General features: G+C 41.2%; 2 protein-coding genes across 3 annotated transcripts; one reads left to right on the forward strand and one right to left on the reverse strand.

The window, feature by feature from the left end:
* Positions 1–3,901: 3,901 nt before the first annotated feature.
* Positions 3,902–7,880, reverse strand: LOC309719764 (ATP synthase subunit alpha, mitochondrial-like). Its single transcript, XM_082556125.1, has 11 exons — positions 7,730–7,880; positions 7,189–7,264; positions 6,552–6,721; positions 6,199–6,372; positions 5,622–5,788; positions 5,216–5,516; positions 4,884–5,108; positions 4,683–4,790; positions 4,422–4,566; positions 4,186–4,336; positions 3,902–4,103 (listed from the first exon to the last, which is right to left on the reverse strand). The coding sequence occupies exons 1-11, from the start codon at positions 7,787–7,789 to the stop codon at positions 4,025–4,027; spliced, it is 1,656 nt and encodes a 551-aa protein (XP_082412251.1). The 5' UTR covers positions 7,790–7,880; the 3' UTR covers positions 3,902–4,024.
* A 94-nt stretch (positions 7,881–7,974) lies between these two features.
* Positions 7,975–21,689, forward strand: ark2cb (arkadia (RNF111) C-terminal like ring finger ubiquitin ligase 2Cb). 2 transcript variants are annotated; one of them, XM_082556127.1, is made up of 8 exons: positions 7,975–9,549; positions 13,180–13,510; positions 13,682–13,810; positions 14,495–14,624; positions 14,808–14,912; positions 15,250–15,345; positions 15,873–15,976; positions 17,936–21,689. In XM_082556127.1, exons 1-8 carry the CDS (start codon positions 9,489–9,491, stop codon positions 18,051–18,053), a joined length of 1,074 nt encoding a protein of 357 aa, XP_082412253.1. In that variant the 5' UTR covers positions 7,975–9,488; the 3' UTR covers positions 18,054–21,689. The 2 variants fall into 2 exon arrangements, with proteins under 2 accessions (XP_082412253.1, XP_082412252.1); XM_082556126.1 differs by having other exon boundaries at positions 7,976–9,549; positions 13,679–13,810.
* The last annotated feature ends 3,311 nt before the right edge of the window (positions 21,690–25,000 follow it).

Here is a 25,000-nt window from a genome sequence, read left to right on the forward strand (position 1 = left end):
CTGGTTATATAGTAACTACCATGGAACTCTACCAGCCAGGGTTATGGAATAACCACTGCTGGTTGGAGAAGTCTATATTAGCTTTCATTTCCAAGTATGACAGAATGGGTAGATGACATAAACAAACCTACATACTAACCTGACCTCAAATCAGTCTCATAGGCTGTTAATGCAGTCTAATAACTATATTTTGTACAAAGATCAGTCTCTAACTTCCACTTAGAGACAAACTTCCTCCTTCCTGAATGTCTAAAATCACCTCACGTGCAAATGTACAGTTTCAATTCCTGTTAAAGACTCGGTAATTCCCACATAATTTTGGATATTCATAAACAGTAACATACACATGGTGGCAGTTTTGAGGAATGTGATGATATGAAAAATTCAGAGACAGCTGACTATTGTTGCTCGTTTGACTAAACTCCTAACCCCACAGAGCAAATTTGATTTAGGGGCACACTGCTCCTTTGTGCACACTGGAGACACACTTTGCTTTCTAGGTGGACTATGATTTGGTGTTTCACAGTTTTGGCATGTAGGACTGCTAAAGGATAATAAGTAGTAATAGTAGTAATACTATTATATATAGATAGTTCAAGTGTATCTGGTGATTAAAAGCTTCACATTTGACCAATTAGGTTGCCTAAAATTTATTTTAAGATGACCAGATGACCATGTTTATTTGGGACAGAACTGCATTTTTATTTTCCCAGTGCATGTGGAGGGAAAGCTTGTTATTATAATCAAATTAAGGTTAGCCTGTCTAATGCTATGCCAATCAGGGAAGTTACCAAAAAGACACAAGCTTTGCAGATTATGGTGAATATGACGGAAACTATGACACATAAAAGGATGCAGCAGTATGTAGTAATGATAAAATATGTGTGTGTCATATTTGGCTAAAACTTGCTACAATTGTTAGATATAGCTCAAAAAAGGTATGCCAAGCAATGGATGTATCCCTACTGAAACCCAAAGACTGTCACTAGAGATAGACTATTGCATGAGACCAAACTTCAGCTTCCTATTGTTCTTATTATATTTCCTTTACAATGGTAATGGAAAAGTTGCATTCAAATAAAATATACTTGTCTACCGCCCAGCATTGTTGACATGTCCCACTTTGTCTCAGACAAACACTGGATTTGTCCTACATTTAGTTTGTTGAGATCTGGTCACCCTAATCTCTCTTGTCACACTGACATCAACAATAGCGCTTATTGAAAGCATCTCCATTCACTCTCTGTCACATGTCTCACTATATCTTGCCAGGCAGTGATGCTGTTGGAGGAACAAGCGACTCAGAGCACAATGTGAAATGGCAACTTTTTAAGAGCGGTCAGTGAAAAAAAGATGATGTTATGTAAGTTAAAAAATTCAGGAGAATTTATTTATGTGGATAAGAAAAAAAACAAGCTAAGAAAAAAAAACTACAGAAAATGAAGGAATAATGAGAGCCAACGTTGTGATAAACTTTGGTTCTTGATGTGGTAACCAAAAGAGAACAAAGTTCTTAATTGCAAAAAATGTACTTTTTGTCCAATGTTGTCCCTGTTTAATAAGAAGAGACAAACAGAGAAGTGTGGAAGAGAAACACAGCCGCTCAGGAGAGGAAGAGAAAAAGGCAGCTTATCAGCAGTAGATTTGCAGTGGTATGTCAGGAAAGACATCTATGAATGAGAAATGGTATGCGGTAGTTTGTATTCACGTTAGCACTTTTTAACTTTCCGATCAGCTGCAAAATTTAACTCACTTCCAGAAATGGTGGCCATATTTTATTTGCAATAGAACCTAGAAAAATGTTTAAACTGAGAAAATGTAACATTTTAAAGGAAAAATAAGGCCACTTTGAATTTGATGGCAGCAACATGTCTCAAAAAAGTTGCGACAGGACTGTGTTTACCCTTCATAGCATCACCTCTTCTTTTAACAACAGTCCAGAAATGTCTGGAAACTTAGAAGACCAGCTGCTGGACTTTTGGGAGAAGAAAGCTGTCCCATTCCTGTGTGACACAGGATTCTAGCTGCTCAACAGTCCTGGGTTCTTTGTCATATTTTTGTTTCATGCTACATCACATGTTGTCAACTGATAACATACTGGGACTGCAGGCAGACCAGTTTAGCCTGTTAAGCCTGCCTACAGTTCTACAGTGAAGCCCTGCTGCTAGAGTATGCAGTTTAGCATTGTCTTGGTAAAAGATGCAAATAAAACAACATCATCTGGATGGGTCCATATATTGCTCTACCTGTACATAGTTTTCAGCATCGATTGGGGAAAGCACTAATTGTGTGGGACAGTGCTGAGAGTTGTCCATATCTAACTTAACAATTAAAACGGCATATCTTACTGAATTGTTTTTTAACACATAAATAGGGATATCTGGTCACTCTGATACCATCAGAGATGCAGGTTTTTTGGAAAGTTGATAAGCTGGATGGTGACTCGTTGCTTCAGTTTAGATGTGGCGTCCATGTTTTCCAAAATGAATTTTATTTTATTTTTTTCCACCTGATCAGTTTTCCAGTTTGCCTCAGTCCATTTTAAATAGGCTTTGGCCCAGAAAAAATGGTGGTGTTCTGGATGTTCAAATATGGGTACTTCTTTGTACAGAAGACCTTTAACCTGCATTTGTGGATGGCATGGAGAACTGTGTTCACAGACACTGAGTTCTTGAAGGATTCCTGAGCCCATGCAGTGATTTCCATGACAGAATCATGGCTTTTTAATGCAGTTCTGTCTGAGCACCTGAAGGTCACAGACATCCAACACTGATTTTTGAACTTGTCCATTGCCTACATAGATTTCTCCATATTCTCAGAGCCCTTTGATGATATTAAATGATGTAATTGTAAATGATGAGATAGTAAAAGTCTTCACTCTTCCTCTCTAAGATGCTTTTTTTAAAATACCCAATAATACTGGGTATTACACTAGGTAGTACTGACCTGCTAACAGTTAACCTAATTAGCTGTGAAATGTTCCTTCTACTTCACTTACTTTTTCAGCCTTGTGTCCCAACTTTCTTCAGATGTGTTAGTAATGTGTTAGTTTAAACACTTGTTTCATATTTTACAGTGAATAAAATTTGGTTTATGAGATACACAAATCATTGCATTTGTTTTAATTTACATCATAAACAATGATCTTGTAATTTCTAACAATTCTTTTGTACTCCAGGTCAACAATGCCAACAGCTAAGATCTAGTGGTAAACCACCTCTTAGCCTCATTAGCAGCAGTATTTAAGATTTTATGGCCACCTGCTGGACATGAAGAGAAACCTATGTAGATTTACCACTTTTCATTTCTCCCACTGACATAGCTTGTTAAGAAAAAGCATAGCTAGAAGGCACTGCCTTTTGTGAGGAACTTTCATTTCAAAGAATAAGTCAATACACAATGAAACATTTTGTTGTTGCAGCTCCTTTAAGTAGTCATTTGTTGAGATTTAAAAACTGCATAAATACACGTTGAGCTGTAAAAATGCAGTATTGATTTAAGCCAGGCAGACAAACATTGTCTCTTCAATCTCTCAACATAAGACAGTACTCAGGGATGATTCATGACAGCGTCACTGAATTTATTTAAGCATTTTCCCCCTACAGTTGAGAAACTGGGCTTACATTTCCCTCCAAGTTCTGAAACCAGCAGAGAAAATCATTTAAGTCAATCTATACTCATTTATCAGCCCCTTTTAATATGATGCTCCTATTAAGAACGACTTACAGTAAACAGCATTCATGAATTCATTATGTGCAGTATCACCCTCTCCATTTCGATATATTTAAATAGATCTATTCAAAACATGTTTGCTTTTGTTCTCGTCAAACTGAAAACTGTTTAGAGGGAACCAACTTGAACTCCAAACTGACCAAACAATCAGAAGAGTTTTACACCACCGCAGGGTTGTAAAATTTTATTTGGACAAATCTGTACATGGAGGTTTTGGCCTTCAGTGTGTTCACATATATAAGCAGAATGGGGACACAGACAGTTAGCTCACTGAAGATCAATCGAAGTGCTATTACTCAAAACTGGACAGGAAGTTCAGTACAATCTGCTTCAGTTTAGCATCTGATGCTTCTGAGATCTTGCCATCAGCCCTGAAACGAAAAACGGATGAGATCAGATTGAGCCTTTAAAAACCAAAATTGTTCAAACATACAGATTTGTTTTTCTTCTTACTTGATGTTGGAAAGCAGGTCCTGGTGCTGGCTCAAAATGTGTTGCAAGAAAGCCTTCTCGAATTTTGTGATCTTGCTCGGCTCCATCTTGTCCAGGTGACCCCTGACACCAGCATAGATGACTGCTACCTGCTCCTCAATGGCCATGGGAGCTGGAAGAACCATTAAAGACAGTTAGTTGCACTGTACAATACCCTGAGGATTTCTAGAGAAATAAAAATAATAATAGTAACTCACAGTACTGGCCCTGCTTCAGCAGTTCAGTGAGTCTGACACCCCTGTTAAGGAGCTGCTGGGTGGCAGCATCCAAGTCAGAGCCGAACTGGGCGAAGGCAGCCACCTCACGGTACTGGGCCAACTCCAGCTTCATGGTACCAGCCACCTATAAAGTTAGGAAAATATGAAATGAGAGAGAACCTAAGATTTTAGCCCTGCGGCTGAATTATATGCAATTCTTATTCTTGAATAAATTTAAAAAGGAGGTCAGCCAGATGTTACCTGCTTCATGGCTCTAGTCTGGGCAGCAGAGCCTACTCTGGACACAGACAGACCCACATTGATAGCTGGGCGGATACCCTTGTAGAACAGCTCAGTCTCCAGGAAGATCTAAAGGGGGGGGGGGGACGACATGGAGAAGTCAGAGGTGCAATACAAAACATGAACAGATAAACACCAGCTCCGAACACTTTTCAAACAAACCTGTCCGTCTGTGATGGAAATGACGTTGGTGGGGATGTAGGCGGACACGTCACCGGCCTGAGTCTCAATGACAGGCAGGGCGGTGAGGGAGCCACCACCGAAATTGTCGTTCATCTTGGCAGCTCTCTCCAGCAGACGGGAGTGCAGGTAGAACACGTCACCTGGGTAGGCCTCACGACCAGGGGGACGGCGGAGCAGCAGGGACATCTGACGGTAGGCAACAGCCTGTGGGAGAAAGAAAATTATTCAATTTGAGAATAATAGTGACATTTGCACAACATGCTAAACTTTAGTGATGAATAAAGTTTGCAGATTCATCTGCAAATCCTCACCTGTTTGGACAGATCATCATAGATGATCAGGGCATGCTTGCCGTTGTCTCTGAAGTACTCTCCCATGGAGCAGCCAGAGTATGGAGCCAGGTACTGCAGCGGAGCAGCATCAGAGGCAGTGGCAGAGACCACGATTGTGTACTTCATGGCATCGGCATCAGTCAGCCTCTTCACCAGCTGAGCCACAGTAGACCTCTTCTGTCCAATGGCAACATAGATGCAGTACAGCTTCTTCTTCTCATCAGTTCCGTCATTGAAGCGTTTCTGGTTGATGATTGTGTCGATGGCAATGGCAGTTTTGCTGGAATGTGGAATATTGAACTTAAAAAAAATATTCCACTCATCTACAGCTCTCCTATCAAGACCAAACCACTGTTAAAACCCATCTGTGAATTTTGATAATTACCCAGTCTGTCTGTCACCAATGATCAGCTCACGCTGGCCTCTGCCAATGGGCACCAGACTGTCCACAGCCTTGATTCCAGTCTGCATGGGCTCCCTCACAGAGATACGGGGGATGATACCTGGGGCCTTCAGACCCACACGCCTACGGACCTTGGAGCCCAAAGGACCCTGAGAGAGTGAGAGAGAATGTCAATTTAAGGCAAACTTCAACATCAAAATGGTTGCAAGTACTATAATGGTGGGAAATAAAAGTCATGTTGCGATGACTGCCATTTAATTACTGAACTAGTCATGAATAGGTAGAAAAACAAAAAGAACCAACCAAAACCCCCCCCCCCCCCAAAAAAAAAAAAAAAACAGGCAAGATTTCGTCACTGGTCCAAATAACTCGTGGATGCTTACTAATGAGAGACAAGGTCATTTATGAAACTTAAACTGGCAATTTTGCTGATTAATAGGTAATCTAGCTGCTCTACAAGATAATGTCTGGTGATGAGTTCTTTAAAAAGGCCCTAGTTAATCAACTTGAATGTCACAATCCAAAACAAAAAATTATTTTTTAAAGGTTTTTAAATTACCTTCCCATCGATGGCATTTCCCAGAGCATCCACTACACGGCCAAGCAGCTCCTCTCCCACAGGAACATCCACAATGGCACCGGTCCTCTTCACGATGTCGCCCTCCTTGATCAGCTTGTCATTACCGAACACCACAACACCAACGTTGTCAGGCTCCAAGTTCAGAGACATGCCCTGGAGGATAATAAATATGGTTTCTTGAAAAAACATAACATCACTGAATTGAAACTGTTAGCATTTTTTAGTTTCACAATTTTGTTCAACAAGACAAACCCACGGTGCGCTCCTCTTTAACCATTTTTATATATAAAAGATATGCAGGTTGGAGAGAAACCTTGTGCCTTTGGACTTACTTTCAGGCCAGAGGAAAATTCCACCATCTCTTCTGCCTGGACATTCCTCAGTCCATACACTCTGGCAATACCGTCACCAATAGACAGCACACGCCCTGTCTCCTCCAGGTCTGCAGAGGTGTCAGCTCCCAGGATCTTCTCCTCCAGGATGGAGGACACCTCGGCTGTGCCTGTGAAAGACAAAATGTCAAAAAATAAATACAACTGGATGTTAAAATCACTGGAAAAGCTTTCCCCAATAATCTATTGAAACACTTAGAAGTAGAGGAACAGTTGAGAAACAGTTGTGAAACCTTCATGGTTTTATGCTGCAAAAAGGATTAATTTTGTTACCTCAATGTGCTTTTACCAAAAAAACAAACAAAAAAACAAACAAAAACAAAACAAAACCAAAGAATGAAAATATGCATGGTTTAAATTTCTAAATGACATAATTAGAATGAAGAGTTATGTGGGTCTCAAACACCAAACACTGATGATGCCTTTTCTAAGATAAGGTGTTCTTAGACGTACACACAGGGATTACACAGCAGTTTCACCGGCATAGCAGAACCAATTATTTTAATAAGTCGCCTTTATGAGATGCCCTGCATTGTACAGGATGAAGTTTCTGGTCTGTTGTTTTTGACTTTCTCACCTGTCTTCTGCAGCCATGGTCTGTGTGTGTGGAGGTGGTTGACCCCAACGCAGGCGGCCGGAATAGTCTTTGACACCTGGATTCAATAACAAGCACTTAATTAAAAGTTGAGCGCAAATGAAAGTTAAGAGACATTTAAATAAGGATTACAACTGCGCTTCTTGCAGTGAGGCAAATGTAAGTTTGTGCAGCGGAGAGGAGTTGCGCTGTCAGGCTTTCTGACCTTCAAAGCGTGGCTGAATGAGCTGTTAGCTGACAGCTAGCATTAGCTTGAGTGCTACATTTAGTGCTACAGGACGAAATCAGTCACTTCACAAGGGCAACATTAAAAAAAAAACACGATTAAACATCCAATTTCAAGACTTTTAGCATCGATTATTAACTAGGGCTTATTAGAAGGGTATTCGTAAGCCGGTGACAGGTTAGCTAGCGGCCTGCGGCATTAACGTTACCCTTCACGCCCATAAATGCTCGCACGGATATTAAATAAACTTACTGCAATATTCTTAATAAATGCAACTTGCTTGGTTAAAGTACTTACGAATCCAGCCCTTCTAGGCAGGGTTCTGGCCAAAGCTGCTGCAACTCTAACGGATAGCATTTTCTCGGGTTGCTAATGACCTGTCCTCAACTGTTAGCAGCTCCGACCTGCCTGTGAGTGAATGTAATGGCTGAATGAACTCTTCTTCTATTAATGCGACTCTGGTCCTGGTTCCCACTTTAATACTCATCGGTGCCCCCTACTGACGCGGAAATTATACGTTACACAAAATAAAAACATTATTTTGTGCAAACCAACTTAACTTAAATGAAAATGGCAAAAAGAAAAAAAAAGATGTACAACTGTGGGTGCTTTGCACCAACTGTGCCAACATAAAATATAAATAGTAGACAGCAGGAATAAATAGTAAACAGGAGAAATATAAACAAGTAAGAGGGACGTATAAAAAACAAGAGAAATATAAAGCATAACAGCAAGGCACAACTAACAAAACAGACTGGGATTTGGTACATTGCTGTTCTGAATTTAGTGCATTTATATGCATATATATTTTCGATGCATGTGAAGATAATCCTCTCTTCTAATTTAATGCCTTTAAACAACCAGTCAAAAGCAGTTCCCAGTATAATAGTAGATAATGCTTTACTTTAGTTGATCTTTGGTTCTACCACATCCCAAAAGTGTTCTAGTGGAGTTAGATCTGGTGAATGTGGAGACCATTTGAGTACAATGAAAGCTCCTGTTGATAACAGCCATCAGAAGAACTTCTATTCTCCAAGTTTGGTTCTAAAAGAGGTTATGTGAGTTACTGTTGCCTTCCTATAATCTCAAAGCAGCCAGAACATAGTCCCCTGGCCTCTAAAATCAACAAGGCATCCCATAACGTCTGCAGTTTGTAAAATGCTCATACCAACTCATCTGGTACCAGCAACCACGCCGCTTTCACAGTCACTTATATTCGCGTTCTCCCCCATTCTGATGCTCTATTTGAACTTCAGCAGGTCAGTGCCTTGAGCTGGTGCCATGTGATTGGCTGATTATTTACATTAACAGGGAACTAAACAAAACCAAACAAATCGGCCAGTGAGTATATTGAAGTGCACGCGATAACATTCTTATACGTACTTATTTATCTTATCTATTAACTTGCTTTTCCGAGTTGAGGGTACCTTAGTGTGATTTTTTTTTTTTTGCTAACAGGGAAATCATATTTTTGATTATTTCCTACTCTCTGCGAATGCTTAAGAAAAGAGCGATTGCGTTGAATCATGGGAAATGTAGGCCTTAGCGCATCTAGCCAGGACATCTTTGCCTCTAATGCGTTTATTTTTATATGTATATTCTACCATTTCTTTCAAATGGGTTTCCAGTGAGTCTGCTAATGTTGCGGACATACATTAATAAACAACAGTGGTCCTTAAGTGAAGATTTCATTATTTAAAGTCAAGACTACAAGTTACTTCAATGTGCCGTTTGCGTTTTTAAGCCTGTTAATGTGTTTACATTGTTTCTATAAAGATTAACTTTGCAAGGTCGGATAGGTTAACCCAGAGATAGCTGCAGCTTTGGCATGTAGCGCTGCAACATCGCCCTCTTTTGCTCCGTAGAACAAATGACATGTCTGCTTTTGTCAACGACAACCAGGCGAGTCAGACAGTCATTTGGTTTGGTTCGCCTGTAGTGTTTAGCCAAGCCAGCCAGCCAGCAACAACCAGCCGCCTGAATGTAGATCCGCATGGGCTACTACCACTGTATATCTCCAAATAACCCAGCGGAATCATAAAATAAGGATCCCAGGATGGTGTTAGTGCATGTCGGATATCTGGTTCTTCCTGTATTCGGCTCAGTAAGAAACAGAGGTACGGTATTAATATTCATATCGATCCAAAACATGTGCCCTGTTTATCTTAATATTCACTGCAGCTGTTGGGCTAGCTAGCTCGAGCTCCGCCGTTGGGTTAGCTCCCGTTAGCTAGCATGAAATTAATGGTCAAATTGCTTGCCGACGCGATAACGCTTTATATTCGCATCCGTCGCAGATTAATATAAGGCACCGAATTATAAGGTTTGCTAGGTGCAAATACAGCGAATTAAAAATTAACTTCGTTGCTACAGATAAGCTAACTGGCTTCTTGGGCTCAGACTATTTCTTGAAACATTTCTCACAAAGGCTTGCACATGCACGCGACATGCGGCCAAAATGCCTCATGTAAAAAAAAGAAAAAGAAACACATTCCTACATAAAAAGACGTCTTTATTAACGTGCGGTGCATTTTTATTTGTGAGGTTTTAAGAAAAATATTCAACGTTTCCTCGAAACTACCGTGTTTGTGCTGTAAAGAAAAATACCGCAAAATAGACGTAGCCTGTCCAGCCAGTCAGCTTATCTGTGCACGGATGATGTCATTTGAAGATCATCTGCTTCTGCTAACGCTCGCCGTTTTTTCCACCGTGATTCCAGTAGTTATTACAATTATTACCCCTCTCAATTGGCCAGTGTGCTAATCGATAAGTGGCCAGTCGACCGGGAGCCTTTAATTCCGGGCTATCAGTGTATCCGTCGCCCTTTTCTCTCATTTGCTAATTGGCAATTCAGCAGCTGTTTGTTTGAAGCTGCCGAATTGCAAAAAGAAAAAGAATCGAGTGTGGGGTATCAGTTAAACAATGATAAAGCTACAGTGCAACATTAATTTCACAACAGTGGCATCAGTGATTTTCATTGTGCTTTTATTTCTGTTCTTATTTCCCTGTTTCATAGTATGGAGGCTGGCTCTACATTCTGCATTTATCAGATCTTTGTCGTCCCCCCCCATTGTGTAGCTAATGATCATCTGCTGCTGTGTGGTGTGGCGTGGCCTCTGCCTGTTCTCTGCATTTAGCTGTATTGTGAATCCCTTCTTCATTTCCTCTTTCCATCAGAAGACGACATTGGTATTAAAAAAAGCACCCCCCCCTTTCCCAAGATGTACTCAGCCATAGACTTTCCATGTTAAACAGACTAAAACAATATCTAACACCTAGGACAGAGCACCTTTTTTTTGGTCTTTTTTTCTGTCAAATTGCTGTAGCACTGAGTAAACATTTTTAGCTCTTTTCTAGATCAGTTGAATGTCATTGTGTACCTCCCATCCAGTCTTGATAGACAACATGCTGTAAATTCCTGTAAAGTGGATACATTTTGCATGATCTCAAATACTGCACTGCATTGTTGAACACCAGAATTTGGCTCATCTTTTTCTTCTCTTCACACAAGGTGCAATGTACATGATTAAAGTGACCTGCGATTGAAAAAACAACAACAAATAAATAAATTAAAGCATGCAAATTGGGACCACGCGCATGCCATTTTTTACTGTTAAAAACGTAACATTTAAATCAGTGGCGATGTCACTTGAAATGACTGAAGGTACACTGCACCTCCACACAACAACCTGCCATAACTGTCTCCATTTTTTTTGTGTAATCCTTTTGTTCCCTTTTTGCAAATTTCAAGCTTTGAATCACACTGAATTGTCAGGGCCTGTTTTGCCCTTTTACAGGCATCTGAAACTCTAAACGTTTAAGTAGGAAAACATGCTCACTGGTGGTTCATCACTTCTCAATTTACCCCACTAACATAAGACCAAAATGCTATCCATTTCACAGGGATGCCTATTTTTCCTGCACTGCTAAAGAGATCCTCTATTAGTAATAACGTCTTTATTGTTTGGTTGTGGTTTCTCTTTACCTTTTGTTCTGGTAATAGTACTTTCAATGCATGGTCACATTTATGATTCATAATTTTTTGTTTATGTTTTTTCTACATTTGACTAGTGAAAAATCCAATGTAATCTTTCTGTAGAAAAGATGTACCCTGCTGTACTGAAATCATGTGCTGTAGCCAACACGTCTGCTCATTGGATGCCGCTTTTGTTCTTTTTAACCCTATATGGAGCATGGTGGGCCTTGCCTTCAGTGTATGTTGTTTATTTTTGTTGCATGGAGTTATACTATTATTACAAACAAACAAGAAAGAAAACACAAATTCCACAAATACTAATATTTTTCAATAAAGAATATAGTGTTTTTCCTAACCTTCAGTGTGCTTCTTGCTGATTTCCATTTATTGTCCTCCCTCTCCCTTGTCCCCTATCTGCTCCCCCCTCCTTCCCCTCCCTCCACCCCTGTCCCCACCAACCCACCTACCCACCTCCTCTCCTGCTGTGACAAAGATAGACGATTTCCACGCTTACTTCATCGCAGGGCCCTGAATGAGTCTATCTGCTGTCATTCATGGTGATCGTTCTCACTGAGACGCTTGAAAACGCAGTGTGCTACTTGCAGTCTAGACTCTGAGCCTTTGACCCACGGCAGCAAGGTCATATCTTGTTTGCTCGGCTACGCTGACAAACTGTCAAGCTGAAATGCGAAATCTGGAAAGCTACACTGCTTGTCTTTCCTGTATTTAAAATTCAAACTGCAATTTTCAAGCGTGCTCCGAGTAAATGCAATGTAGACTTTGCCTTTTTCTTCATAAATTATTATTTATTTATTTTTTTGGAGAAATCAAGTGTTTACGAGCAAAGTAGTCTTGTCTTTTGCACTTCTATAAGAAACTGTTTAAAAGTCAGACATGGCAGAGCATAACTGTGGTTCCCTCTGGCAGAGATCCCCTCCCCCCAAAATCTGATCAAAGCTAAATTTAATTATTCTCAGTCCCACTATGATACAAAAAGGTCTCCTTAAGCTTAACCAGGGTATTAAAACCATATTGCAACACAGCACAAGCTAGCCTATGTCTTTATTTTCCACTCCTTGTCAAGTCTCGACAGCAGTCTGTTCGCTGCAGTTGCCAAATAGCTGTGGTTGGAGAGAGTTAAAAAAAGCATTCAAGCTATTTCCTGTCAACTCCTGAATGTTCATATGGGAGAAGAATAGCAGAGCTTTACTGGAAGTGTATAACACAGAGAGACAGCTGATTTCAGTAGAGCACATTTATAATGTGAATTTAATGTCTAGTTTAATTTTTTTATATGGAACAGGTTGTTCTTTACAGTTGTGTAGATAGAGACTTGGCAGAGAAACAGTTTAATGTATTTCTTACAGGCAGTGAGGTAATAATGGTTTACTTCTGAGTGCACTGACCTGCTGTCAGCTGCAGAATTTACAAGAACTGAGCTACGTCGATATCTGTATAGGGGTACGGTTCTTCTGTTCTGATCCAGTTCCTTTGTCTGTGAAGACGAGGAGTCGATCCAGGGGCTGGAAATGCATTTAAAGAAATGAACGCTTGCGCTTTGTGTGGAGCACCAAAAATGGTTTTCATTCTCATGGTACTTGTGGTAACCATCATTTTCCCACCCCCACAGAAGTATTTTTCACCCTAGGTAAGAGGTAGGGCTTCATTAACATGCTATATCTCACACACAGTGACACCACATTTCACCTACTATTAATTCCATCTAATTTCCCCCCTCAGGTACCTGACAACTTCTCCTTATACTCCACAGGATCCCATTTCAACCGGCAACAGCAACAACAGCAGCAGCAGCACAGCCATGCTACCTCTTGCCGGCACTTCCAGTTAGGTCCTCAGGCCCCGCTGCCCATGGACTTCCCCATGCCCCACCCAGGGCAGCCACAGTCAGGCATTAACCCCCACCTGGCCCCGCCCAGCCACCAACACGGCCCTCCGCTCCACTCGCCCCTCAACCCTTTGCCCGCTCCCCAGTTCCAGGACATCCCTGCCCCTCCCTTCCTACCTCAGGCATTACACCAGCAATACCTCCTCCAGCAGCAGATCCTCGAGGCCCAGCACCGACACATCCTGCCACCCTCCAGGTATCCACACAGCTTTATGGTACAAAAAAAAAAATAGAGAGGAAAAGGCAAAATATTTAGTTTAAGCACCTCGTTGGTAACTACTGGAGTTGTGCAGTGACATTTTAAATTTAAATGATAAACTCTTATTTTCCAGGATGTTTTCAAATGCTTAGTTATTTGTCTTAGTAGACGGACCCCAGAGAGAGTTCCTCACCAACCCCACAGGCTGCGACCCGGCTATGAGTTTGCTCCCCCCCTCCATGTCCCTCCGCAGCCTGTGGTTCAGCAGCCCCGCTACCTGGCTGAGGGCACAGACTGGTAAGCAGTGCATCTCTCTCAACGACACATGCAGCGCCACAGATGCAAAAAGCTATTTTTTTTAGAGGAAACATCAACAGACACCTTATTTCGTAATGTGAAAGCATTTTTTACCAGCTCATCTTTAGACCATTTAAGATAAATGTCAGTTACAGACACATTTTAGATTTGAATGAATGAGTTCAAGATGAAGAGTTGAAAGCAAATAAATTGCTGTTGTAGCACTCTTGTCAATGGGAGTCTTGAGTGAAATCACAGAGTACAAATTATAAAGACCAAAAAAACAAAAAACAAACACAAAATAATGACCCAAAAAATCAAGAAGTTCCCAAACTTCTTCTTAATGTATTTATTTAAGTAGCTCATCGCTTAATTTTAGCTATGTGTGCTACAGCCATTTGTCCACTTACCTTCTGCTGGTCCATGTGTATTGATTACTTTTATAATATCAACTCTCACACATTTGCTTGCATGATAACCAATTTTCATGTAATCAAATTTGCTGTATCTGACCTGGTATGGGGATATATATATTTTTTAAAAATCATATTACAATCTCACCGTTTAAAAGATTTACCCATTGAGCAGCTACAGAAGTACACAAGTCTGCTGTTATCGAAGCTCAGTGTTCCAGAGACCTCGCAGTGTTCCACTGGCTGATTTGTTTTTTCCGTTTCTGTCCAGGGATCTAAGTGTGGACGCTGGGCTTCCCCCCCACCAGTATCACATCCACCCGCTGCCGCAGCACTATCAGCACTACTTGACCTCTCCTAGGATGCACCACTTCCCTAGAAACAATGCCTCAACGCAAGTGGTGAGCTCCCCTCTGCCTCCATACGATCAATCATGTTCATCTCGATGAACTCACGGCGACTCTTCTCCTGGTTTCTGAGATTAATCTCAACACCCAGCAACCGGGGATGACCCGTGTCCCTATTGTTCTTTCTGATTTCTGCTGCAAAGCTGACGCTAGCTTCTTTTATCTGTCATCTCCTAGGTTGTCCATGAGATCAGAAACTACCCATATCCCCAGTTGCACTTGCTGGCTCTGCAGAGTCTCAACCCCTCCCGCCACGCATCTGCAGTTAGAGAGAGCTATGAGGTTTGTGCGCCTATTTCCTCGCTCTCCTCAGCAGACGCACCAGTCTACACTAATTTATCATTGTTTTCTCTGTGACCAATCTCTGGATAGGCTTGAGTGGTAGCTGATTTTCTTATTTCCAATTACCCAGGGCTCCAGATGCTTTAAATGGTCCAGCTGCCTTTAATCTCATGTCATTTGTTTTCATTTCAAGCAAGGTGTCCTGTTCCTTAAGGCACCGATTTGATTACATTACACACTTTAATATCTTTTTATTGTGCATATTTATTTCTGTTATTTTAGTGGCAAAATACAGAAAGGTCCTTCCTTTAAAGGCAACTGGGATTTTTTTTCATAGGAGCTTCTGCAGCTGGAGGACAGACTGGGCAGCGTAAACCGTGGAGCGGTCCAAACCACCATTGAGAGATTCACTTTCCCCCACAAGTACAAAAAGGTAGGGCTGGAGACTCTTTAGCTCCTTGCTGGATTAAATATACCTTTTTGATGTGGTACGGTAAAGGGGAAGAACTGAAGATGCGAAAGAAAGGGATAGCGAAAGGCAGCAGCAGGTTGAAAGGATCAAAGAGCAAAGACGAGAGTGGAATGAAGGTCACGTCTGTCACTGTAGTTCAAAGGTCAAACTAATTTCCGTTGCCAGATTAGTGAGACAGGGCTGCAGTGTTCACAGTTCAAGGCGCTGGATGACTCATCTAGCTGTCTGCAGATATGTATGTGGAATGAATTTAAAGAAACGTCTATGCCAAATATGACCCAAATACTCAGAATGCAAGATTATTTGGTACATTTTGAGTGAGCAGGAGTAATTGAGTCATTTCCATCTTGATGTCTATTTTTTTCTGGGAAGTATAATTCAAAGACTTTTTTTTATTCTGCCTGAGCTGACTCAGAGACCCCTGTGGCATAAACACTGCACACTTCAGTAATTAAAGTGTGTTTGCTCTTGTGTGGTTTTCTGTGCAGAGAATACCACAGGACCTGAAGATGTGTCTGGATGATGAGGAGCTTGACACCGATGAAAAATGCACCATATGTCTGTCGATGCTGGAGGATGGCGAGGATGTCAGGTACTGCTTTTTCTTTGGTTGGTTATGCAGATGTTGATGTAGGCTGCGCATAAAAGCGCTTTTTTTCCTAGAAGGATGTATTTGTTTCTCACATCCTGAAATAGTATCGCATTATCAGTCTGTTTGTCATTCAGTGAATGTACCACTGTGGTTCAGTTAGATGATTAGTGCCTGTAACAGCAGGTTGAGGTTGATTTGTGGATTTGGATGCATTGCATTGAATTTCAATTTACACATTCATGTCCCCCTCAGGAGGAATCTGAATTACTTTGCTCATCTCCTAACTAAACTTAAATGTGTCCCTTAACTTGGGTTCATGACTATATTAATACCTACAAAACTAATTGCATTACCCTCACAGACAACTGGGTTTAGTTACCCCTCTAAAAAACAATTTCTCCCAAAGCCTGTCAGGGTAAATGCTTTTCAGGATGATTAGTCCTCAGAGGTTAATTTACTAATTTATCCTTAACCACATTTCTTTCCCATAAACTGGATATAAAGACACAGGATCTAAGCATTTCTAAACCCTAAACTGGTTCTGCCACCTAAGTTAAAAAGCTTCATGTCTTAAAATCCCATCACTGGATTTCTCCCAGCACCTCATCTTAAAAACCCTCCCCGCGGGCAGCATTAGCTTCTCGCAAAATCTTTTGATGTGTGTCCGGTGTTGTGATGTGTTCAGAAGTGACAGAGCATATTATTTTACCCACTGAATAGGCGGAAAAGAGGCAAGAATAAACAGAATCTTCTGCATTTAAGGGAGGGATGGAGCTGTGATATGGTAGTAGACTTTAATTCTATTCAAATAAAGCGTACACCCAACATCTCAGCTTGATTGTGTTACGTTTGCTCTGGTTTATGTTGAAAATCCTCCATTATTTATGACACAAGCAAATCTTGGCACGTGTGGTCCTAAAATACATATCGGGTGATTTGATATGAGGGAACACCTACAGTAAATATATCATTATTGTACCTCAAACACAGAATTCCTCCTTATGACGTACAACGTTCATTTTAAGCTTATTCCCCCCACATATGAAAGTCAAATGTGAGCTGCTTTCAGATGTCAAACGTGAATCATAGTCCAATGGCTGGATTTATTCTGGATACAAATGGATTCCTGGGTATGACAGACCTATGAATCATATGCATGTGGAAGCCTTAAAGACCGTGAAGTTTGTGTAACAAAGCAGAGCAACAACAGTTGTTTTATCCAGCTGTTAGTTGAGCTGAAGGATGAAGCTTGTTGTCACTTCTGGGTTCACATCAAGCAGGAAACCACCTTTAAATGTTTAATATTAAATATTATTCAACCTAAGAGTGTAAAAAAAGGTGTAAAGAGGAAAAAAAAAATCATACAAATGTCCATTTATAGTTTTGTTTTTGTTATTTGAGAAAATGGTGTGCTTGTATTGTCAAAAAGCTTTAGTTACTTTCACTCATTGGTGAAGAAAAACAGCAAATTCTCACCTTGACGAAGCAGCAGCTCTGTGTTTTTTGGTATTTTTTCTTTAACAATTAGTGAAATATCAAATTTAACTTTAACAGCTGTTGTAGACAGATGAAAAAAAACAACTTCATTCAGCTGCATAAGTAAATGCATTAGAAAACATTAGGAAATTCAGATTTTGTATGTAAATAATCTTGCAGTGTAATCACTTACTTTAAAAGCAAGTAATTGGCACACTGTGAAAAAACTTTCACTGCAATTGCTCTTTAACATCTTCTCAAGACGTGCTGATTATGTTGTGGTTGTAAAATAGAAAGCAGTGGTGTGCAATCAACATTTCTGTGAATGTTCTTTTTTCCAGGAAAAATGACTTTTGTCTAGATTTGGTGATCAATCAGCCACTTATACCGTAAACCTCTGGGATTATTACACAGCTTGACATTTTGGAAGGACGCTTTTACGCTTGTTTTAAATTCCTGACCTTGTCTCTCCTGTCTCCTCAGGAGATTACCCTGCATGCATCTCTTCCACCAGGCGTGTGTGGACCAGTGGTTGGCCACCAGCAGGAAATGCCCCATCTGCAGAGTGGACATTGAGACTCAGCTGACCCCCGACAGTTGATAGCTCCTGTTGACTTCTGCAGCTATGGATCTTGGTCTTGTTAATTTTCCATTGCCCTCCCTCCAGGGGGAGAGGCTCTGCCAAACACCCCTCTTCCCCTCTGCATCACTCAACGAGCCTGCCTTCTGAGACAGCTGTGACAGAGGGATCAACAAAGCACACTCACCTACAACGCAACGAGGGACGGGGGGGTTGATGCACAGATAGGCGCCTGGACTGAGGTTCGGTTTAATGGACTTGGCTGGATGTTAAAGGTAGGAGTGGACGTGTATGGACAGATGTGCTGAGGCTTCACACAGTTCTGTCAGATTGTGTACATTTCTCCATACAGCCGCCAAGAGAAAGGGTACTCTGACGACCAACCTCCCCAGCTCAGTGTGGTGTATCAAGGCCATTTCTCTGCCACTATAACCAAACCCTTTGCCCCATCCCTCTCCCCAGGCCTGTGAAAAATCCTTGAAGCTGCACTCTGCCCAAGCCCTCAGCACATCTGTACAGAACATTATCAAATGATTAGCATGAGGTTGTTTGGTGTGAACTCTTGTAGCTGAACGCTTGTGGTGTAATGGAGTATAGTACTGAATAAGTATTTACAGAGTAACAGTGTTGTGTAGCAAGCAAAAGCCTTTTGAGAAATATGTTTGTGAAAAATAAAACCTACAGAGAGGGTGAATACAGCTCTAACAGTAAGAATATTCAGTGTGTTTAATCGTAGGCAACCAGAGAAAGAGCTAGTCATGTAAAAAGGCCAAAAATCCCTCTTTCTTGTCTAACATGGTTTTGGATTTACAGTTAGTAGATGCCATCAGAGTTGATGCTAAAAACGCTAACTGCAGGCATGGCTTCCAGTGATCTGTGTAGTGTCGTAGTCGGGCCTCTATAATCTAGAGCAGAGGCCTCTGATGTGCATGCTGTATGGCAGGCTTGGGCTGTGTCGTTAATATTGTGGAGCAGTAGAAACAGGGACTGTGTCTGTGCATGTGAACCGTATATTATGACTCTGATGATCCCACTCATTCATAGAGGAGGACAAGAATGCACCTGATACCCCCTTCCCCACTCCTTCCCCCGCACCCTTCCCCACTCATCCCGAGTAGACCAAAGTTGCCGTTAGACACTGATCACCGACCAGCTAAGCATTGCGCTCCTAACAGGACTCAAAGAGCTGCCGGTGGATCCGTGTCTAACAGCAACTCCTCTCTGTGGCCTCGCTCATGGTCATGGTCACGCTCGTGATCATGAGAGGCCGGCATGGGCTTGAGGATGCAGTGCCTGAGTCTTGCCATCAGAGTACCTGACATTTGTATTACCTATCACCAGAACCTTATTGCCTATCGAACAAGCACACGTGATTTCTATATCCAGTGAATGGCCTCTGTTGTGTATCGGCTCCTTTCATTTCAATCTGAGTTGCTCCCACTGTTTGATTTAAAAACAAAAAAAGAAGAAAAAAAAGACTGTTTCTGGTGTTACAGGGACAATACAAACTAGTTTGCCTGTGATATGTGCTAGAATGTGTATGACTGTCCCCACCCCCTCTCCCCCCATGGTCGTAGTGTATGGTATTGCTAGAACAACTGTGATACGTTCAGTGATAGAAGCTGTTTTTCTATATCATGCATGAACCATGTTGGCGTAGTTCACTTGAAGGAGGGTGAAAGGGAGAAAAAGCCATCCATTTGAAAAATACCAAACAATTGTTCTTAACATTAATTTTGTTTTAATTGTCTTTTTTTCCCTGCCATTTCGTTCTTTCTTTTTTATTACCTGTACACTTTTCTTTCTTCCTTCTTTTTCTTTTTGTTTTGCTCACATGCCAATCTGGACATGGTACTAATATGCCGAGTCCTTGTCCACTTTAACCATAGTGAAGAAAAAGCTGCAATGCTGCAAAAACATATTTATTGTTGTTCTAATGTAGCTTGTGTTTTGTAAATGCACTATAATATGGAGTTGCCTGTTTTTTTTTTTCTTTTTTTGTTTTGGTGGTGTGGGTTCTTCTTGTCCTAGAGTTTGTGTTCCAGTTCAGTTAAATATTTTCATGCTTCCTTGTGTATTATTGGAGGGTAACTTGACTGTTTGTGTTGCGTTTGTTTTTTTCGTTTGTTTTTTTTTTTTCCTTTCTTTTCGTATGAAACCTCCATCCAAAAAACTACAGATGGATGAAAATGGAGGTTTGCTAGTTCACATAGAATGCTGTGATTAAAGATGCCTTAAGTATTTAACAATCATTATTTATTACTAACTGTAGCTAGCTAGCTATCGTGGTGGAATATTTAATGTCTCTATCTCATAACTTTGCAATTTAATCAATATATTTATTTAAAATAACACAAAATATTAAAAAAAGAATACCTCATTATGCATTGGTCGGTGGGGATGCTTTTGCATGCCGTCTGTGTTTTCTTTTTTCGGAGGCGAGATAAAAAAAAAAAAGAAACTTGTTGAAAAATCGACTGGGGTTGTTTCCCCCGACACATTTTTTCTAGCCAGCATGGTGCTGTTGATCTGGATTACATTCCATTCATATCATCTCTCGATTTTTCTTTTTTAATAAATGTTTTACTTTCTAGACATCATCCCTGCTTTGATGCAAAGCAGATGTCAGGGTGCAGCCCTTTTTTTTTTGTTTTTTGTCTTAGCTCGCTTCTGTTGTCATAATCAGTCACATTTATTTTCGTTTTTCCACGTTTTAAGTTGACCACAATATAAATCATATCTGGGTCTCAATTTAGTGCTTCTCTTTACGACCCACATTACAAGCTGTATTATTTGTTGCTGGCAGTTGCTTTGTGTGGGATTATGGAACGTATATCTAACATGCTAACTTGAGCCATTGATCTTATTGAGCAAACTTCTGGTGTACTGTGGTTATACAATATAGATGTTTTACACCTGGGTATAATAAGCTAACTACGTTTTCGGTGTGCATTTCTTATTAATACTCTACTAATCCTGCAAATTATTATAACATATATTGGATTGGAATGAAGCTGGCTGGTCTTACTATTATGATTTCATTTCGTGCTCTCACTGGCCTTACCCCGTGCCCTCCACAGTGTACCCCATAACTCCAGAGCGAACTGGACAGTAGCCATAGTATTAACTCAAGCTGATGAACCGGAATGAACAGTAGAACTTAAAGCACAAGCTTTTTAATGCATGTCCTTCTCAGGTTTTCCTATGTGTATGTGGGAGTAGCTCTGTAGATGTGTTTAATATGATGCTGTACCTTCTTGAATATTTCAGATGTTTCTTTGCTGCTGAAAAAATGTTGATTATTAACCTGCCAGTGAAAAAGGGAAGTGGCCATCTTTGTACAACACACTGCTGTTTTGCTGTAACCGCGCAATGTTTTATGATCTTGAGTATTTTATAGAAAAGTAGAAGTATGTATCAATAATATGAAAGCAATAGCTAAATCATAATGAAGAATAACATGATCAGTGAATATTGTGGAAAATCTTTAGATTCACTCTGGGTGGATTTTGTACTGTATTTATTACTAATGATGATGCAAAAAGTTGCATAGCTTAACCCAAACTGTTCTGTCTCTTTTTTATTTATTGTCTTGTATATGATCTTTTTGTATGTGTTTTTCAAATAAACTGCCTAAAATGCTGAGAACTAATCTGATCCGTGTGTCATTTGGAGTCATTTTAATTTAGAAAAAACATTTCATTTATGGAACTGTAAGCTATCTGAATTACACGTGTTGGACAACATATCACAGACAGATCTGTAACAGCATACAGTGGGTCCACACATTTTGGAAAACGGCACAATCTTTCCAAACTTGCCTCTGTACACCACTGTATTGGATTTTAAATTAAGCAATCAAGATGTTATTAAACAGTGGAAGGTCTAGAATCAGGAATGCAGAGGAGAGGGAGTATCTGAAACAGGCTCTGTGTGGTGTGTGAGGTCTGGCTTGACAAAGGAGGATGCTAGGGATAGGGTGAGATGGAGGCAGACGAGCTGCTATGGCGACCCCCAAAGGGAGCAGCTAAAAGAAAAAGAAAAATCAGGACGATATTAAAGTGGAGGTTTTTTTTAGTTGACAAATATATTGCCCACTTGTTAAAGTATCTTCACTAATAAGACAAGCATGACCGATAAAGTCATGCCTTGGCTAGGTGTCCGTCATCTGTCCATCCACAGCTGACAAGATTCACTAATCCTCCTGGAGTATTGGTCAGATTTGATCACCTAGTGGATTTTCATCCATATTGTGCTCACGGTCAAGCTCGAGGTCACATTTATTGTTCTCACTGGATTTTCATCCTGATTAGTTTGTGCAATATAGCCACAATGACAAGGAAGCCTACTATATCGCTTTCTTTCTGTATTTCACGGATTACAATACCTTGTAAATTGTTATAGACAATAGTCACAGTAAGCCAGATGAGCTACTTATGACAATGAAGTTCTGTTTTTTGTATTTCTTATGCAATCCAAGATTACCTGAAATCTGAAAATCATAGATAATGTCCATGTGGTGATACACTTATTTAAAAATAACAATCAACATATAAAGAAATAACTGGGACACTGTAAAATGTTACTCTAATGATCACATTATGCGTGTGATTATGTGTATGTGTAGGTCTTTATCTAATAATAATAATGGATTGCATTTAGCGCTTTTCAAGGCACCCAAAGCGCTTTACAATTCCATTATTCATTCACTCTCAAATTCACACACTGGTGTAGGCAGCTACAGTTGTGGCCACAGCTGCCCTGCGGCAGACTGACAGAAGCGAGGCTGCCATATCACACCATCTGCCCCTCTGGCCAACACCAGTAGGCGGTAGGTGAAGTGTCTTGCCCAAGGACACAACGACCAGGACAGAGAGCCCGGAGAGAACCGGTGACCTTCCGGTTACAGATGCGCTTCCCAACCCCCAGCGCCATGGTCGCCCCTACTACTCCTACTCCTACTACTCCTCAACAGGTGGGCCAATCCAAACAAGACTGCACAAACATGGAATCTGTATGTTAAAAAAAGTTTTGTAATATTTATTATAAATTATGAATACATTGTTTTGAATTTGGTTTATATTATGTTTATTTCATCATCCCCCTACAAATGTTATATGTTCTCCTTTTGTCTTTGTTTCACGTGTCACGTTCAGTGTATCTCGTCCATACTTAACGGTCAACAAAATTTGATCTGTGATGTAATGAAGCATCACTGTGTATTAGTTCTGGTGGATTATGCAACGTGATATCCCGAAGCAGTGCCACTGTGCACTATTTCTAAGAGTGCAGCGCAGGCGCTGTTTCAGGTCGTCTCCTGATTTGGCATCCCGAAAGAGATACTGACTGACTGGTAGGTACTGGTCTGTTTGGACCAGCATCCACTACCTTCAGACTGCTTCTCTGGTGACTCTGGTGAAGGAGACAGATGAGTTAGGACCAGAGATGCCAAATTCCACCATTCCATCCTCCATTCATTGTGATAACCATCTCACACAGGCCCAGAGAGCGGATGTTGCTGCATTGCAACAGCATTTTGCAGATGTGTTCTCCCTCCTGCCCAGACATACCAATCTCATAGAGCACCATTTTGAAATATGCCCAGGCATGATGGTGCGTTCATGGCCCTGCAGGTTTCCTAAACATAAAAGGCTAATTGTTCAGAGGGAAATGGCTGAAATGCTAAAGCTTGGAGTTCACTAGCTGGGACCACATCCTCGTTAATGATGGGCGATGAGGGATGAGGAAGTGTGAACTGGTGCTGCGGTTTGGGGAAGGCCTCGAAGGGGACTGGCGAAGGCTCTCGAGGAGGAGAAGGGAGGGGAAAATTTGGGGGGGGGGGGGGGGCATGGGGCATGAAAATGAGAACAGCAGGTATTGGAGAGGGGGGCTTTTATAGCCTGAGGCGTGAAGGAAGAGTGGTCCTGCTCCTGAAATTCAGATGATATCTCTACTAATAGAAGAGTCATACAGTGGGTGGTATAGCCCCGTGGTCCTTGTGGTGAAGAAAGATAGGTCTATACAGTTCTGCATTGACTACCGCAAGGTGAATGAGGTGTCACAGTTTGATGCCTACCCCATGTCCCGGGTTGACGAGTTCCTGAACTGGTTAGGCATTGCTCAGTTTTTCACAACTCTGGATTTAACCAAGGGCTACTGGCAGATTCCCAGGAAAAAGCATCCTTGTGTACTCCTTACAGGTTGTACCAATTTGTCACACTTCCTTCTTTGGAGCTCCAGCCATTTTCCAACTCCTCATGGACTGGGTGCTGCATCCGCAGGCTGCATATGCTGCCGCCTACCCGGATGTCACTGTGGCTGGCATCATCCACAGTGACACCTGGGCGGAGCATGTGCAGTGGGTGGCCACGGTCCTGGAGTCCCTGAGGCACGTGTGGCTCACGGCCAGAAGAAGTGTACGGTTGGACGGAGGGAGGTACAGTATTTGGGGTACCGCTTGGGAGGCGGGCCGGTGCGCCCTCAGGTGTAAAAAACAGCAGCCATTGCATGCTTGCTACAGCACAGTTGAAAAGGAGTGCTTGGTAATCTGCTGGGTGGTTGACTCTCTTCATTTTTACCTCCTGAGCTGCCCTTTCATCCTCTGTTCGGATCACGCTCCGCTACAGTGGCTCCATCACATGCAGGATGCCAACGCCCGAATCACCTGTTGGTGTCTGACCTTACAGCCTTTTAAGTTACAGGTGATCCATAGACTGGGGGCGCAGATGGTCGTGAAGTAAAATGTCTTGGTTGAAACATCTGATATATTCTCTATGTTCTGTTGTGAATGAAATATGGGTTCATGAGATTTGGAAATGATTGCATTCGTTTTTTTATTTACATGTTAAACAGCATTCCGCGTTTTTTTTTGAGTTGTCTTTGTTTTTGCTGCTACGATTGGCTATTCGCCTTCCCTGGTCCATGTGTAATACTAGGTAAATATTTGTTGTGGTGAGCTGGGTAATATT

The sequence above is a fragment of the Aulonocara stuartgranti genome (assembly GCF_965226115.1).
Source record: "Aulonocara stuartgranti genome assembly, chromosome: 12".
NCBI lineage: Eukaryota > Metazoa > Chordata > Actinopteri > Cichliformes > Cichlidae > Aulonocara > Aulonocara stuartgranti.